The sequence below is a fragment of the Myotis lucifugus genome, unplaced genomic scaffold, assembly GCF_000147115.1.
Source record: "Myotis lucifugus unplaced genomic scaffold, Myoluc2.0 scaffold_893, whole genome shotgun sequence".
Classification (NCBI taxonomy): Eukaryota; Metazoa; Chordata; class Mammalia; order Chiroptera; family Vespertilionidae; genus Myotis; species Myotis lucifugus.
The window spans coordinates 141,078-157,079 of NW_005871941.1; the positions used below are offsets into that span (position 1 = coordinate 141,078).

The 16,002-nt window shown below is 44.8% G+C and overlaps 1 protein-coding gene across 1 annotated transcript; it reads right to left on the reverse strand.

Annotated features, from left to right (window-relative positions):
- Positions 1 to 9,515: 9,515 nt before the first annotated feature.
- Positions 9,516 to 11,398, reverse strand: LOC102434998 (TRAF3-interacting protein 1-like). Its single transcript, XM_006106724.3, has 2 exons — positions 11,149 to 11,398; positions 9,516 to 10,258 (listed from the first exon to the last, which is right to left on the reverse strand). The coding sequence occupies exons 1-2, from the start codon at positions 11,247 to 11,249 to the stop codon at positions 10,093 to 10,095; spliced, it is 267 nt and encodes an 88-aa protein (XP_006106786.1). The 5' UTR covers positions 11,250 to 11,398; the 3' UTR covers positions 9,516 to 10,092.
- Positions 11,399 to 16,002: the final 4,604 nt, after the last annotated feature.

Sequence of the window (16,002 nt, forward strand, 5' to 3'; positions counted from 1 at the left end):
GATGGTGGAGGGGAAGGGGTATTCAGAATCAGAGCAGGGAGGCCTGAACCCCTGCCTCGCAGCAGAAGTGGCAGGTTCTTAGAGGGTGACTCCCCGCTCCAGGATGACCAACTACCTCAGTTGGCCCTGAACTGAGGGGGTTCCAGACAGTTAAAGAAAAGCATGCTCCTCCAGCCTCCCCACCCCTGCAGTGCCCAACACTCCCTCCGGAGCCCAGGGTCTACAGCACCCCGCCCTGGGATGGCCAGCTCGCCAGATGCCTCCCCCAGTCCCTCCCCAGCAGCTGGGTGCCTGGGCCCAGTGCCAGACTCCACCCATCTCCTCTCCAGTAGGTGCCTCTCACGCTGACTCACTGCCATGGACGGTCCTAGCCTATCAACCCCGGCAGACGTGGCGTTCCTGGAAAGCTGCCTCTGGTCACACGGAAATCCTGATTCTCTCACCTGAGTCCCCGGGGCTGATTATTGAACAAATGGATAAAGTCACTCCACAGCCATCTCATCCAGGCAGCTCATCCAGGCAGGGAAGGGGGTGAATGAGAGTCCCCAAACAGATACGTCCACTTCTTCACCTCTGGCACCTCATTTTGGAAAAGGGGTTTTGCAGATGTAATTAAGGGATTAAGGGTCTCAGCTATTCTCTCTCTCTCTCTCTCTCTCTCCTCTCTCTCTGTAGATCTCTCCCTGTCTCGCCCTGTCTCTATCTTTGTCTCTCACTGTTTCCCTGAACTTGACTTTCTCTGTCTCTTTAGCACCCTGTCTTTCTGTTTGTCTCTCTCAGCTCACCACACCTCCTCTGCCTGTCCCTGTGCATCGCCTGCCCCTCCCTGCACATGGCCTTCCTGGCCCCTGTGACTGGCCATTGGTCCCACCAAGTCAAAGACTCCAGCCTGACCCTCTGACCATCAGCTCAGACATCCACCTCTACCCTAAACCTCCCAGTTCACATTCTGGGGACGGAGCTCTGGCCAGTCAGGTGGCTGTGGCCAGGTTCCTCTGGCCCAGCAGCCCCTGCTTGAAGCCTGGACTCCGAGGCTGTACACAGACCTCACTTTATTGTGTTTCACTTTAGTGTGCTTCGGAGATACTGCATTTTCAGCAACATCAAGGCAAGACCCTCCACCAGCACAAAGATTAACACTCGCTGAAGTCTCAGATATTGGTTAGCATTTTTTTTAACAATAAAGTCTTTTTTAATATGTTTTTATTGATTTTAGAGGAGAGAGAAACATGGATGATGAAACATTGATTGGATGTCTCCTGCACGCCCCCTACTGGGGATCGAGCCTGCAAGCTGAGTCGGCAGCTTCCCTGTGCCTGGGAGGACACTCAACCAACTGAACCACACTGGCGAGGGCAACAATAACGTTTTTAAAATGAAGGTATGTGCAGGCAGGCCCTGGAGACATTGCAGGCTTGGTTCCAGACCACAGCAATAAAGCAAATATCACAATAATGCGAGTCACATGATTTTTTTTTTGTTTCCCAGTACATATAAATGTTATAGTCACACTATACTGTAGTCCATTAGGTATACAATAGCATTATGTCTAAAACAATGGACATAACTTAAAGAGATTTATTTTGAGGAATTGGCTCACATGACTGTGAAGGCTAGCATTCTGAAATCCAGGCTGGAAACTCAACAAGAGCTGACGTTATCATCTTGAAATCTGTAGGGCAGGCTAGCAAGCTGGGAACTTCAACAGGGTGTCTTCTCTGCAGTCCTGAGGCAGAATTCCTTTTCTCAGGGTTACCTGTTTATGCCCTTAAACCCTTTGACTGACTGGATAAGGGCCACCCAGATTGTTAAGGGAAATAGCCTAAATTTAAAGTCATCTGATTATGATGTTAATCCCATTTACAAAGTAGCTTCACAGCAACATCTAGAATAGTATTTGACCAAATAACTGAGCACCATGACCTAGCCAAGCTGAGATAAAATTGAATCATCACAACTGCTAAGACATCTATAGAACAGAGATGTCCAGGATGGGATGGTCTTCAGGCATGGCTGGATCCAGGAGCTCAAAGTCTGGCCCTAGGTCTCAGTCATCTGCAGCCTTGCTTTCTTCTTCATGCAGCATGCACTGTAACAGTTACCTCTGTGTGGCATCACCACAGACCTTCAAACTCCTAGCTCAGCAACCGCAGGACACACCATCTCTCACCCACATCACGTCACTCACAGGAAATACTCAGATTTCCCTGCTGTGGTCCTGTGCCCTTCACTGGGACCAGTGAAGCCCCATCCCTGGGGCCTCCACCAGGGCACTGGAGTGAAGGAGGAGTTCCCCAAAAGAACAGGCAAAAAATGAACAGGAAGAAGGTAAAAGAAGACAGCACAGCCATGTAGCTCCTCTGAGCCTCGCTGCTCAAAAGCACATTGCTTTGCTAACCCTGGCCGAGTAGCTCAGTTGGCTGAAGCATCATCCCGATGCACCGAGGTTGCGGGTCTCCCTTCAGGTCTAGTAACAATGATCTTTGTTACCTATAGCCCAGGGCATTCTGTTACCCTATGGGTTCAGAAGCAGCCTTTCCTTGGGCCCAAAGAATATATTGCAACAGCGAATAAATGTTTCTTTCTTTCTGTATCTTTCTCTCTAAAATAGATCAATAATTAAAAAAATATATAAGCACATTGCCAGGGTGGCTTAGGGGTTGAGTGTTGACCTATGAACCAGGAGGTTACGGTTTGATTCCTGGTCAGGGCACATGTCTGGGTTTCGGGCTCAATCCCTAGTGGGGGGCGTGCAGGAGGCAGCCAATCAATGGTTCTCTCTCATCATTGATGTTTCTATCCCTCGCCCTTCCTCTCTGAAATCAGTAAAAATATATGTGTATATTTTAAAAAGCACATTGATTTGGAAACCTTTTTTTTTTCAGAAATTAACTTTTCTGATGTTTGAAGACCAGATAAATTTATTTTATTTTTTCAAGGGTCATTAGACAGAAAACACATGCCATTCAACCATGGAATGAAGTTGAGATGGTTGCCTTTATCCAGGGGATGCAGTGCCACCCCCACTGCTGTTCCCCGACGCAGCGGTCACACAGGGGTCAGGCCCAGGGGCCCGAGGAAAGGCTGCTTCTGAGCCCACATGTAACAGAACGCCCTGGGCCACAGGTAATAACGATCATTGTTGCTGGACGTGAACAAAGCCAGCCTTCATTTCTTTATTTGGTGGCCCGCTTGCTGAAGCACTTACGAGGCGCCCAGGCCAACATACACACCAAGTGGTTTAACTGTATCCTGTGAATTTATTTTTCCAGAGAGAAATATTTCTTGGGGAAACGTCCATAAAAGCGACGTTAGCAGCAGCGCGATTGTGTTTCCTGTAGGAAGTCTGTTCAGTTTAATCCAGTTTCCCACACACCTCTTACAAAGACAGCCACCCCCAGAGACTGCCAGCAGCTTGGAGATGGCGCTGTGGTGGCCTGGGACCAGGGTGGCTGGGCCTGCAGCCCCTCCTGCTAACAGACAGGGTGGCGTGAGGGCAAGTCGTCCCCACCGACCGCCATCCAGGCACTGGGTGAGTGTGCAGGTGATTTCACGCCTGCACATCGGCCCGGCCCGTTCCGGAATGTAAATTCTCCAGGGTCAATTTTAGAAAGAAAGATGGATCCCGGGTAGGGCTGAGATACAAGAAGGAATAACAGAAATGGCTAACTATATGGGTCAATTTGGACAAACCTTGGCTGCCTGAACAACAGTAAAACCTTTCATTCGTGAGCTAAGAAACAGGACAAAACTAAAAGACCAGATCATAAAGCATATAAGTTGGGGTTGTCCTTGTATTGTTGAAAGTTGAAGAATTGGATACATATCAGACTTTGTAAACTGTCAATATGAGAGTTGCTGAGGTAACCACCAGAATAACCACCATATAAAGCGTTATCTCCAAACCAGACAGATCTAAACAAAGTGAATAAAAAAGACAGGATAAAAAATTTTCTATTTCCAAAACTAGGCCCCAAAAAAGTGAGTCTGAAAAAAAACAACAAAAAAACAGAGGGGGAAATAGAGAGCTCATTTTATTTTTTTTTTAAATATATTTTATTGATTTTTTTACAGAGAGGAAGGGAGAGGGATAGAGAGTTAGAAACATCGATGAGAGAGAAACATCGATCAGCTGCCTCCTGCACACCCCCCACTGGGGATGTGCCTGCAACCAAGGTACATGCCCTTGACTGGAATCAAACCTGGGACCCTTTAGTCCCTAGGCCAACGCTCTATCCACTGAGCCAAACCGGTCAGGGCTAGAGATCTCATTTTAATGAGATGGTATAATAAACCCAACGGGAATAAATCCTCGGTAACAACAACCAAATGTTTACAAGACACAATTAAAATATAAGAATTCAGATAGATTTAAAGGCAAAAGATGACAAAATATGTCAAGGAGAAATCAATTAACCGTCAGAGTGGGTGGGAGACTTGAACACAGCCCTGTCAGTAAGTGATGAATCCCATAAAAAATGTCTATTAGGACATGGATTTGGACAAGACAATCCACAGACACGACAGCATGATCACACACAGATATCACATTGTGCCTAATAATTTGAAAGGGTGGATTTTTAAAATATGAGAAACAAAAATATCAAGTGTGGCAAAAAATGTAGGGAAATGGCCCCTTGTCCTCAACTGGAGGGAATAGAAAATGGTCCAGCCACTGTGGAAAACAGCCCGGCAGATCCTCAAAAAAATTACACAGAGAACTACCAATTCCAACTCTGGGTACATAGCCAAAAGAATGGAAAGCAAGTACACAAACAGATATGTGTTCACCCTGTTCACAGCAGCATTAGTCACAATGGCCAAGGGGTGAGAGCAGTCAGTGTTCATCAATGGGTGAATGGATAAACGTGGTTCAGACACACATGGACTACGGCTCAGCCTTGAAAAGAAAATGAATTCTGACACCTTCTACACAAGGATGAACCTCGAAGACATTGTGCTGAGCAAAGTAAGCCTGTCACATAAGGACAAATACCACGAGTCCACACATACGGGGGACCCACAGTAGCCAGCCAGGGGCTGGAGGAGGGGCTGGGGAGTTGCTGTTTAATGGAGAAGAGTCTCTGTTTGGGAAAATGGAAACGTTCTGGGGATGGTGGTGATGGTTGCACAACAATGTGAATGTACTTAATACCAACTAAACTACATACTGAAAGATGGTTAAAATGGTAAATGTCATGTGTATTTTATCACAATAAAAAGGGGTGGGGGAAATGACATGCAAAATGTTGTTTAAATCCAAAAAAATGATAAATGGTAAAAAAAATTAGATGGACCTTTTATGGAACTGACAGTGTGCTAGGCCACTGAGAGGAGAGGAATGGGGAATGAGACATGTATTTGGCAATGAAGAAACCATTATGGAATGAGAAAATACTTGCAACTGAACCAAAATAAGATATCAGTGAACTAGCATGCTGCTATGTAATGGTTTGAGAACAGTGTACATATGTGTGCTTATGTGTGTGTTGTATGTGCATAAATTGAGGGGTAGGAGGCCATATCCCAAGCCCTTAAGCATGTCTGTTGGAACCTCAAGTGGCTATTTTGTGGGGAAGGACGACAGGTGTAGTCACTTAGAAAGCAATCAGCCTCCCTCCCTGGCGCCGTCCCAGCAGCCCCTCCACCTGCTCCCAGATCCAGCACACTGGCCTTAACCGCGGCGGGGGACTCGGGGAACACAACTGGAAGGAGCTGTTAAGGAAACAGATGATCTTAGAAGGGAGGACAAACCCCCGTTATAAGAGGGGATCTCCAGGGCCTACCCTGGCGTGGGAGGAGAGCTGATTTCTCCAGGGGCCCCTCTGCCTAGGACACTAAGAGAGCACTAGCTCCCAGTCAGAACCTAGAGGACCAAACCAGAGACCACCTCCTCCCCTGGTCCGGGGGAGGTGAATTATAAATGTTAACAATGACATAACACATATTTTTAAAAAATTAGTGAGATAAATTTCCATATAATAAAATATAAAGTGCTCTCTTTTGTAACTTCCATGTAGATGATTGGTTCTCATAGGCTTTTGCTGATTTTTGCTGAACTGGTGAATCCGTAGCCCAACTACGGTTGCAGGTGAGAAACAAGTGTAGTTCTGACCTTCACTTACTTTAACAAGAGAAAAGAGGGAGCTTCGAGGATGTCACTTGCTCGGCAGTGACACAGGTGACGTCCTTGCTGGACTGAATGATAGTTTTTGAACACTGGAAGGAACGGCCTCCACTTTTTGTGCTGTTCATAATGAACGGCTGCAGATAAAACACACTTTTTGGTTAATGTGCATCATTACCTTTCACCCTATGGCATCTGCCCATTTCCACAGTGCGACTCCTCCCACCTTGGCCAGAAGTGACTGCACCGAGCCTGAGTCAGGAAGAGCTGGGCCGTGGCACAAAGTATTTCCATCCTACGGGTACAAGGCACAGGCAGCCTCAAGGGTATAGGGAACAGTAAATGTAATAAAGGAAATTAAGTGATGAGTTTTCAGTATCTACTACTCTTATTTTATTTTTTTAAATATGTTTTTATTGATTTCAGAGAGGAAGGGAGAGGGAGAAACCTCAATGATGAGAGAGAATCACTGATCGGCTGCCTCCTGCACACCCCTACTGGCGATCAAGCCCACAACCCAGGCATGTGCCCTGACCAGGAATTGAACCGTGACCTCCTGGTTCATAGGTTGACACTCAACCACTGAGCAACACCAGCCAGGCTACTATTCTTGTTTTAACATAATGGCTTGAAAACTTCCTGGAAGTTTAAGTCACCTGCAGCAGGAGACCAGAGTGCAGGCCCCAGTGAGCCCATGTCTAGGGCAGGGTCTGGGGGTTGGCAGGTGGTGGCCAAGTGTGGACATGAAGCGCCCCACAGGCTGGGTTCTGCCAGGCTCATCCTTTTGGGGGCGGGGGCAGGGAGGAAGTGAGGGGACCCCTTAACACAGTCCAACTCACCCGGGGACTACTTGGCTCTTTATAAATTGTGACCTTGTTCATTGGTGAGGAGTCCAAGACTTTTATTTTCATCCCACAAATGGTTGTTTTGGCAGGTGTGGCAGGAGGGGAAATAGCGACATGGGTGTGCAGTTTTACAGGCGACAAGAGGGCTCTGGGGGGAGCCGGGCCTGCTCTCAGCTGGGGCGCTGCAGGCCAAGAGTGCCAAGTCCACATGCTGACTCCAGGTTTTGATTTTGCAATTATCCAAATGAGCTTAATGCTTCAAATCCCTGGTTTAGGAGTTTTTATTTGAAAGTTCTATTTTTAAATGCATCCGTGTTTGTATTGAAACTGCCCCAAAGACGCCTTCCTTCAGAGCCTTAATCCCTGGAAATGGAAAACCCGCCGGAAGAATGCGGGTGCTGCTCTGCTCCCCAGGTCCCAGGTGGAGAGCAGAAGGAGGTCACCTTCGTGGTGGGTCTAGCCACAGGGGACCAATAGGTGTGAGTCCCAGTGACCAACTCAGGCTGCACAATAGCCCAGGACACTTGAGCCTCCATGGGCCCTTCCTCCATAGAAAAGATTAAAATGTTTATAACTGCATTGATAGAAAGGCAAAAATATCACATATTAAAATATTTGCTTTGACTTAAAAGTTCACTTTTGGCCCTGACTGGTTTGGCTCAGTGGATAGAGTGTCGGCCTGCGGACTGAGGGGTCCCAGGTTCGATTCTGGTCAAGGGCATGTACATTGGTTGCGGGCACATCCTCAGTGGGAAGTGTGCAGGAGGCAGCTGATCGATGTTTCTAACTCTCTATCTCTCTCCCTTCCTCTCTGTAAAAAAATCAATAAAATATATTTTTTTTAAAAAAAAAGTTCACTTTTGTTTTCTAAGAATTTACACTTTCATGGGCTCCTAAAGTGCCTTGGGCCCTGACACTTAATAGTTTTTCAATATATATTTTTTATTGATTTCAGAGAGGAAAGGAGAGGGAGAGAGAGATAGAAATATCAATGATGACAGAGAATCACTGATTGGCTGCCTCCTGCACACCCACTACTAGAGATTGAGCCCACAACCCAGGCATGTGCCCTGACCAGGAATCAAACCATGACCTCCTGGTTCATAGGTTGACACTCAACCATTGAACCACACCGGCTGGACTCAGCTAAACTTTAGAACCAAAATTATGAAGTATGACTCCAGTACTTCCTGAAAACTTATAAACCAAAGTAGAGAAAACATTTAATAATCCCAATTGTGTAGTTTATCAAAGTAATAAGCAACACCAGGATTTAACTCATCTATAAGACACAGTTATAATCGGACTTTCTAAAGCTTCATGAATGATCTTAAAATTTGATAAATGCTTGTCTTATAAAACTTCAATTTATACAGAAAAGAAGCAAATGTCACAATATGAATGAAAAGGTACATTTCCCTGAACTTTCTTCAAAGAAAAAAAGGACATTCAAAAATTTAAAAAATCCAAATGCTTGTAAACTTCTCCCAGGTATGAACTGAATTGCACAACCCATATATTTATAGAAAAAATACGATTATTTTTAATGATTTATGTATAAAAGAAAAAATAAATTTTATGGTACAATTTGAAAGACTACTTCATACAAAATTTTACCCACATATAATGTATGTAATTTTTTGCAACAAAAATTCTAGTCATATATACAAATTCATAGAGGGCAGACATCTTATCCTGAAGCAAAACAGGGCCATTTGGGATTGTGACTAAGTCATTCAATTCAGCAGAAAACAGATTGTACGTATATGAAGGACTAGTTAGCTAGAATGCCTCCCCGCCTCCAATAAACTGTTTAGTATAATCAGATCAAACAGAACTTTACGGTGCACTTTAGAAAGGAGAAAAAGACAAGTGTTTCTAAATGGCAGATCTTGGTAATCTGATCTTGAACTTACTCAGCTTAGAAAATCATATAACTACCTTAGTAAAAGATTTATTTTGGAAATCACACTAAGAAAAATCCAAGCTGTGCCATTTGCGTTAGCCCTCAGAGAAACAAAACTTCCTCAGGCAATTCCAACACTTAACCAGCACTCCTTGGTTTACATAATAAATACAGCATCAGGGCCAGTAAGTACATCTCTGAATGGTGAAACCCTTTATATACAAACCCTTTATATACAAACTTGAAGACATGTACGGTATTGTATGTAAATGAAAAACTAAATATAAACCATATTTTAAAAAATTTGGCTTTAAAAAATAATTTCCTCCCCCCATAAAAAGGTCTTATAAAAAAATTGGTAAATTGTGCCTCCTTTTAAGTCTTCCTTTCTCAGATTCCCCTAAACTATCCACCTCTCGGGTGCACAGGTGCACAGACCTGTCCGAAGGGAAGACGTGCTGCAGAGCCACACAAGCGCCCACCTGGGGAAGCGCAGGGCTGACGCCGTGGAAAGTGAGGATGGCCGGGACAAACGCACGTCCAGACAATGTCATGACGGCCACACTGAAATCGCCTTCTTAAATGTATGAACTTTACAGGTTAGAAACACAAGCAAAAGATAACAGGAACCAATAAGAAAGTTACATAAAGAATTATATACAATTATGAAGAGGTTTAGAGTTCACCTGCATCCTTATAAAAATACACCCTTTTAACCCTTTTCAAGTGCAAATGGATTAAAAATATAACCCATTCATGTTCAGGCCACATTCTATTTATAAAGTGCCTCAAAAAGCATAGTCATCCTTCATCCAGTGTCTGACTTGCAGAAGGCCTCACCAAACCTGAAACTGAAATCTATGACCATTGTTCGCCTTGGGATGCCAACAGCACTCCTGCCAGAGAACGTCAGTGCAGAACTCGCCTCCACAGGCTGCTGCGGACAGAACATGCCTGCAAAGAAATTCCCACCGGCGTCTGGAAGAGCTGTTTATAACTAGCGAGCAGCCTAGCCTGAGGAAGGTAGAAAACATGGTCTTTTATACACTGAATGTGCCTACAGTTTTGAAAGCTCTGAAAATTAGCTGGATAACATTATAAATTGTTCTTTTTTTTTTTTTTTTGCAAATTGAGAGTTAAAGAGAAATAATATTCTATCTGCCTTTTTATTTTCAAACTGAGGATGACTTCAAATCTTTGAAATTTTTTAGCTTTCACCTTCTTGAACTCAGATTGATACTGTACACCATTTTCTGAATTTTCTCCTCGTTCTTCAGGATGTTGGCCTTCACGGCACAGATCTTGTCCTGCTGGTCCTTAATCAGCTGCTCCAGCTCCGCCAGCTCCACCTTCAAGGGTTCCACGGCACTGTCCGTGATACTGACGGGAACAAAACCAGCGGCTCATAAGTATCCCGTCTCATTTTAGATTTGCTTCTTAATTAAAACACTGAAAGACTACAAAAGTGCTGATCTCATCCAAAGAAAAAGGGTAAAAATCTAAGTGTACATGATAATGACATGAAGGGACAGAAACCTCATGCCTGGGGAAGATCCACTCATTTTCACATCCCGCCACAACCAAAAGTGAAGTCAAACATGAAATTTATACAAAGGAGGCTAGTATTTCTTCCTTTTTTCCACTGATTTTTTTAGAGCGTGACCGGGAGGGAGGGAAGGAGAGAGAGAAACATTGATGCCTCCCTCACACGCCCCCACCAGGTCGGGATCGAACCTGCAACCTAGGTATATGCCCTTGATGGGGAATCAAACCCAAGACTCTTCAGTGAATGGGCTGACGCTCTAACCACTGAACATGCCGGCCAGGGCAAAAACACAACAGTTGATACAGTTACATGCATCCTAGATTCACTGATTATAAATACCGAATATCAAGCATCGTTCTAAAATAATCTTTTTAATGACTATTACATTTCTTTTATAGTAGCAATTTCAAAATGGGTTCACTAGCAGTTCTTTTAGAGTAAAAAAATAAAATACTTTTGAACTGCAAACAGATAAAACTTGGGGAATTTTGATAAAACACATGAAAAATATGGTATCCAAATTGCAAAGTTTCCTCTATCTTTTAATGCCTAAATCTGCTTTGTGTATGAACATTAACTGATAATCTCTTCTAACTGCTACAAAAAAAAATGCACACCCTGATGGGAATGAGGAACCAAGATGACAGGGGCGCCCAGAGGCCTGCAGGCTTGGGGGAGTCCTGACACTGCCCCACACCCCCTCCACCTGGACCCCGCCCCTGACCTCTGCTCCTTCTGCAGGGCCTCGGCATGCTGCTGGTTCTCCTGATGCCACAGCTGCAGCTCGTTCTGCATGGCGTCCGCGTCCTCCTGGAGGTAGTCCATGATTTTGCCCAGGGGCAGCGCACTCTTGCACAGCGTCTGGATGGACAGGCGGAGCTTCTCTATCTCCTTGGAAACGATGTCCTTCTCCTTCTTCCACGCTGACTCCAAGGCAAGGGACTTCTCCTACCATCAGCGGGAGAAGAGGAAAGAAACATGCTCAGTCTGATGGCAGGAGGGCACGGGAGTGGGTTGCCGGTTCAGTGCCTGGTCAGGGCTCATACCTAGGTTGTGGGTTCCATCCCCCGTGGGGATGTGTAAGGGAGGCAACCCATGGAAGTTTCTCTCCCGCCGCCCCCTTTCCCCCTTCCATCCTCCTTCTCCCCTTCCTCTCTCTAAACTTAGAAAACATATCCTCAGGTGAGGATTTTTTTAAAGTTCCTTGTTTTCATAAACTGAGAATGCCTGTGTTCAAGTTACAGCAGAAGAGCAGACACGGACTATCGAGTGCGCTGTTCACCCAGAAATATTCCAGCATCAAACTCCTTCATAAAGCACGTGTTAACTTTCCCACACTCACAGGAAACATGGATGCAGCGTTAACAAATGATAAAGTGACACGGGCAGGCTGCGTCCCCGAGCCCGAGGCATCCTCCGAGGTGACAGTCCTGGAGGGCACCTTGGCCTGCTGGCTATCTCCCTGCCTGTTCCATCCCACAGGACAAAGGGAATCCTATGTCCACACCCGTGGTTCAAGGGTCAGCCATGTTGCACTTGCACGCATATTTTACTCATTTGCTTTGCTGACTGGCATTTCATTTTAGGACTACCCATGACTTACTCATCCTCCCCAAGGCTGACGGACACGTGGGTCATTCTTGGACGGGGCTCTTACAAACCATGCAGCTCTGAATAATCTCACACACATCCCAGCACACAAGGGCCCGGACATGCCATGTGTAGGGCCACTAGGGGTCAAAGGGCATGCCTGCCTCTAACCTTGGGACACAATGTCAAACAGTTCCCAAAAGGGCTATTGACGTCAAATATGGTTCATGAAGCAGTATCGTATTTGTAAGCTCTGAGAGCTGCCGAGTCAGTGGCAGCTCTGCAGTGACAGGTGCAGGCAGTCAGCACTGAGCCAGGGCCCTGGCCGCAGAGAGAAGCTGCCGCTCAGGTCAGAACATGTGTGACCCCAAGCAAGCAACCTTCTAGGTGCAGAGCCTGCACACGAAGCAACTACAGACAGAAATCACATGAGCAGGAGGCTCCTGGATGCAGGTACGAGAGCTGTACCACCTGTGGTTTCACTGCGCAGACTGGGGCCCGTCGGACCTGGGGTGACGTCTGACCTCTGCAACTTACTGTCTATGTCATCTCGGACAAGATAACGTTTGTGCTTTAGTTTCCTAACTAGAAAATGGGGAAGACACCTGGCTCATAGATCACTGAGGATTAAATAAAGAGACATATGCAAGTCCTCAGTCATAAGAAGCGCTCTGTAACGTCAGCTATTGCTATAATGATTATATTGCCCACAACGAAGAATAACCAATTGGCAGATAAGGGACCTCCCACAGCCGATGCAGACCATTCGATGTTAGCTACTCCTACAGACAGTTCTGTCCTTGCGAAGGACCGAGGGACGGCCTTGGAAGTCTGGGTAAGGTCAGCGTAGGGATGCTGGCCTGAGACCAGGGGTCACTGTGGCTGAAGCAAAGGTTAGTGCACAGGACAGAGAAGACAACGTTCAGACCCGCCTTTCCCACCAACCTGAAAAGTGGAAATAATTTAACACTGACATTAACAAAGCAAGCAGGCAACAGGGAAATGCAGAACTCAATTTCTCAACTAAAAGGTTCCCTTCTCTACCTAAAGAAATGAAAGTAAGTTAAGAATGTGACATTACTGGCCAAACATTTTTATGAAAGGCTATTCTCATATATTTATCTTCCAGATGAACTTAAGAATATTCTTTGCCAAGTTCCAAACCTCCACTGAACATTTATTAGAATTACATTAAATTTATAAGTTAATTTCAGAGAAATGACATCTCTATAACATTGAGTTTCCCATCCAGGAGCACAGTGTCTTGATTTTTTTCCAGACTTTTATATTTCTTGGTAAAATTCCTTGGTTTCTCAATCGAGTTCCTAGAAAAGTCCTTTTAAAAGTTCGCATGCCCCGGGAAGTCAGTTTTGTCTCCAGCTCTGCAGGGGACACTGTTTTCACTGCTGACGGCTGACATATAGGAAAAATACTGACCTCTGTATTTATTTGTCACCGGCCATCTGATACATTTGTTTCTAACAGTTTTAACTTTGGGGGTTGATTTCCTTGACAAACTGTTGTCATCTTCAAATGTGGTGACACCTGTCTCCCTTCCAGAATCACATCTCCTTTCTCTGGCACTGGCTAGAACCTCCAGAACATCTCCGCAGGGTCAGATCCCATCCTTGTACCTGAATCTGGTGGAAGTCGCTGCAGCCACTTGCTGCGGCATCGGATGCTGACCACTTGGCGCAGGCCTTCTTGCTCCCCTGGTTCAAAGTACCTTTCTACCCCAGTTCAGATGAGTCTGCACCGCAATGGGTGCTGAATTGTACATCTGCCACTTATTTTTAAGAGACAACACCCTTACTGGTGATATTATTTGGTTCGAGAGTAATTTTTTGTTTAAATGTAAGATAAGCAAGCCACGTTCAATGGATGCTACAACTGACTTGAATTTTTTTTAACTGAAACATCTGACTCTACCTGATGTAGCAGTACAAATGAGGAAGAAATTGACAAAGGAAACAGATGAGACTATATTTCTCTAATAGGGAACAGTTTTCAATCCTAGAATATATTCTACTTCACTGTTAATTATATAATAAAATACATGCTTTTGTAATTCCTAACCTTGATTTTTATTCTTCCAGAATAAACACAGAGTAAAAAGAAGAAAATTTTTGTTTTGTTAATATTCACCCAAGGATATTTTTCCCATTGCTTTTTAGGGAGAGTGGAAGGGCAAAAGGGAGGGGATAGAGAGAGAGAAAGAGATAGAGAGATAGCGATGTGAGAGAGATCAGACGGGGGATCAAACCTGCAATCCAGATATGTGCCCTTGACTGGGAATCGAACCTGAGACTGCTTGGTGCTTGGGCCGATGCTCTAACCCCAGAGCAACACCAGCCAGGATGGAAAGCAATTTGTTTAAAAATTAGAGATATCAGTGAAAAGAAAAGAAAAAATTCAAAGAGAAAATCAACAAAGCCAAAAGTTGGTGGTTTAAGAAGACAGACAAATTTCCGGAAAAAACAACAACAACAAAAAAGCACAAATAGGTAATATAATTAGTAAAAAGAGAGCAAAACTAAACTATAAGTAGAGCAGATATTTAAAAGAATTCTATCAAGACAATAAACTTGAAAATTTCTAAAGAAAGTGGTAACTGGGACTGACTTGAGAAGAAACAGAAAGCCTAAATACTCCCATAATTAATATAAAAATAAAAGCAGTAGTTTCAATTTTTTCCACCAAAGAAACATCACGCTCAGACAGTTTTACAAGTGAGTCCCACCAGTTGTCAAGACACAATATCATTCTACCTACAATCTATTCTAGAGAAGAGAACACTCCTCATTCATTTTAAACCTGGCACTCAGACAAGAGCAGGAAAGAAAATCATGGGCCCATTTCATCCATGAATATAAATAGTAATTATCAACTACAATCTAACAGTGAATAGATCTATATCATAAAAGGCCTGTGGTCGTGACACCATTATGGCCCTCTGAAATGTGTCTCTGTAAAGGGGTACGATTGTGGTCGTGATGCCAAAGGAGCAGCAGCTCTCGCGGCAGGCGGGGCTCGAACTACTAGCGGCAGAGAGCTACTGAGCGGCAGAGGGCAGGGCGAGAGCTACAAGCTGTGATGGTGGGGTGGCCAGCTGAGGCAAGCAGAAGCGAGCTACTCACACACGATTTCGATTTCGAGAGCGCTGGGCCTCTAGTAGAAAGATAATATGACATCACAATGCTGGTTTTATTCCAAAAATGTAAGAATAATTTAATATTAGAAAAGCTATAAATGTCATTTAGTAAATTAACAGAATCATGTCACTCATCACAGAAAAAGAATTTAGTAAAATCACCACTCAATTCATGATAAAGCCCCATACTGGGGGAAAACTGTACTTTCCCCATTTGTTTGCAACAACAAATACCAGCCAAGGGTAAATTCCAGAAGTGTTCCCATGAAAACTCAGGAAGGGAACAGGTGGCCAGAGCAATCAGGCAATAAAAGGAAAGTGCAAGGGTGGGAAGGGGGAAATTAAGGCTGTGACTCAGGGTGACAAGAACAGCCGGTGTGGCTCATAAGAAAGAGCACAGCCTGGGGCCAGAACACCTGGGTGTGAACCCAACTCTGCCGCTCACTGGTCCCCAGTGCCATCTCAGGTAAGTCCCTTAACCTCCTGAGACCCCACCTGTACCTCTCTACCATCCAGTCAGTATCCAGCCGCTACTGAAGCACAGAAACGTAAGAAAATCAACAGACACATTTTGAAAACAACCAGTGTATCAATGAGGCTGGTTGTGTCTACAGCATTCCTACCTCCTGGCAATAAAGAATTAGAACACCAATTTAAAACATGCAGTGTTACAACAGCAGAATAAACTCAGGAGTACCCGGATACAGTGTAGCTAAAGACGGGCACAACCTCAGCAGAGAGAATCAAACCCGTTTACAGACACACTGCAGAGGGCCAGGCACAAACACTTCCGCTAAATCCCAAGCCAGCTTCCAAGGCACGCAGTGAGCTGGTCAC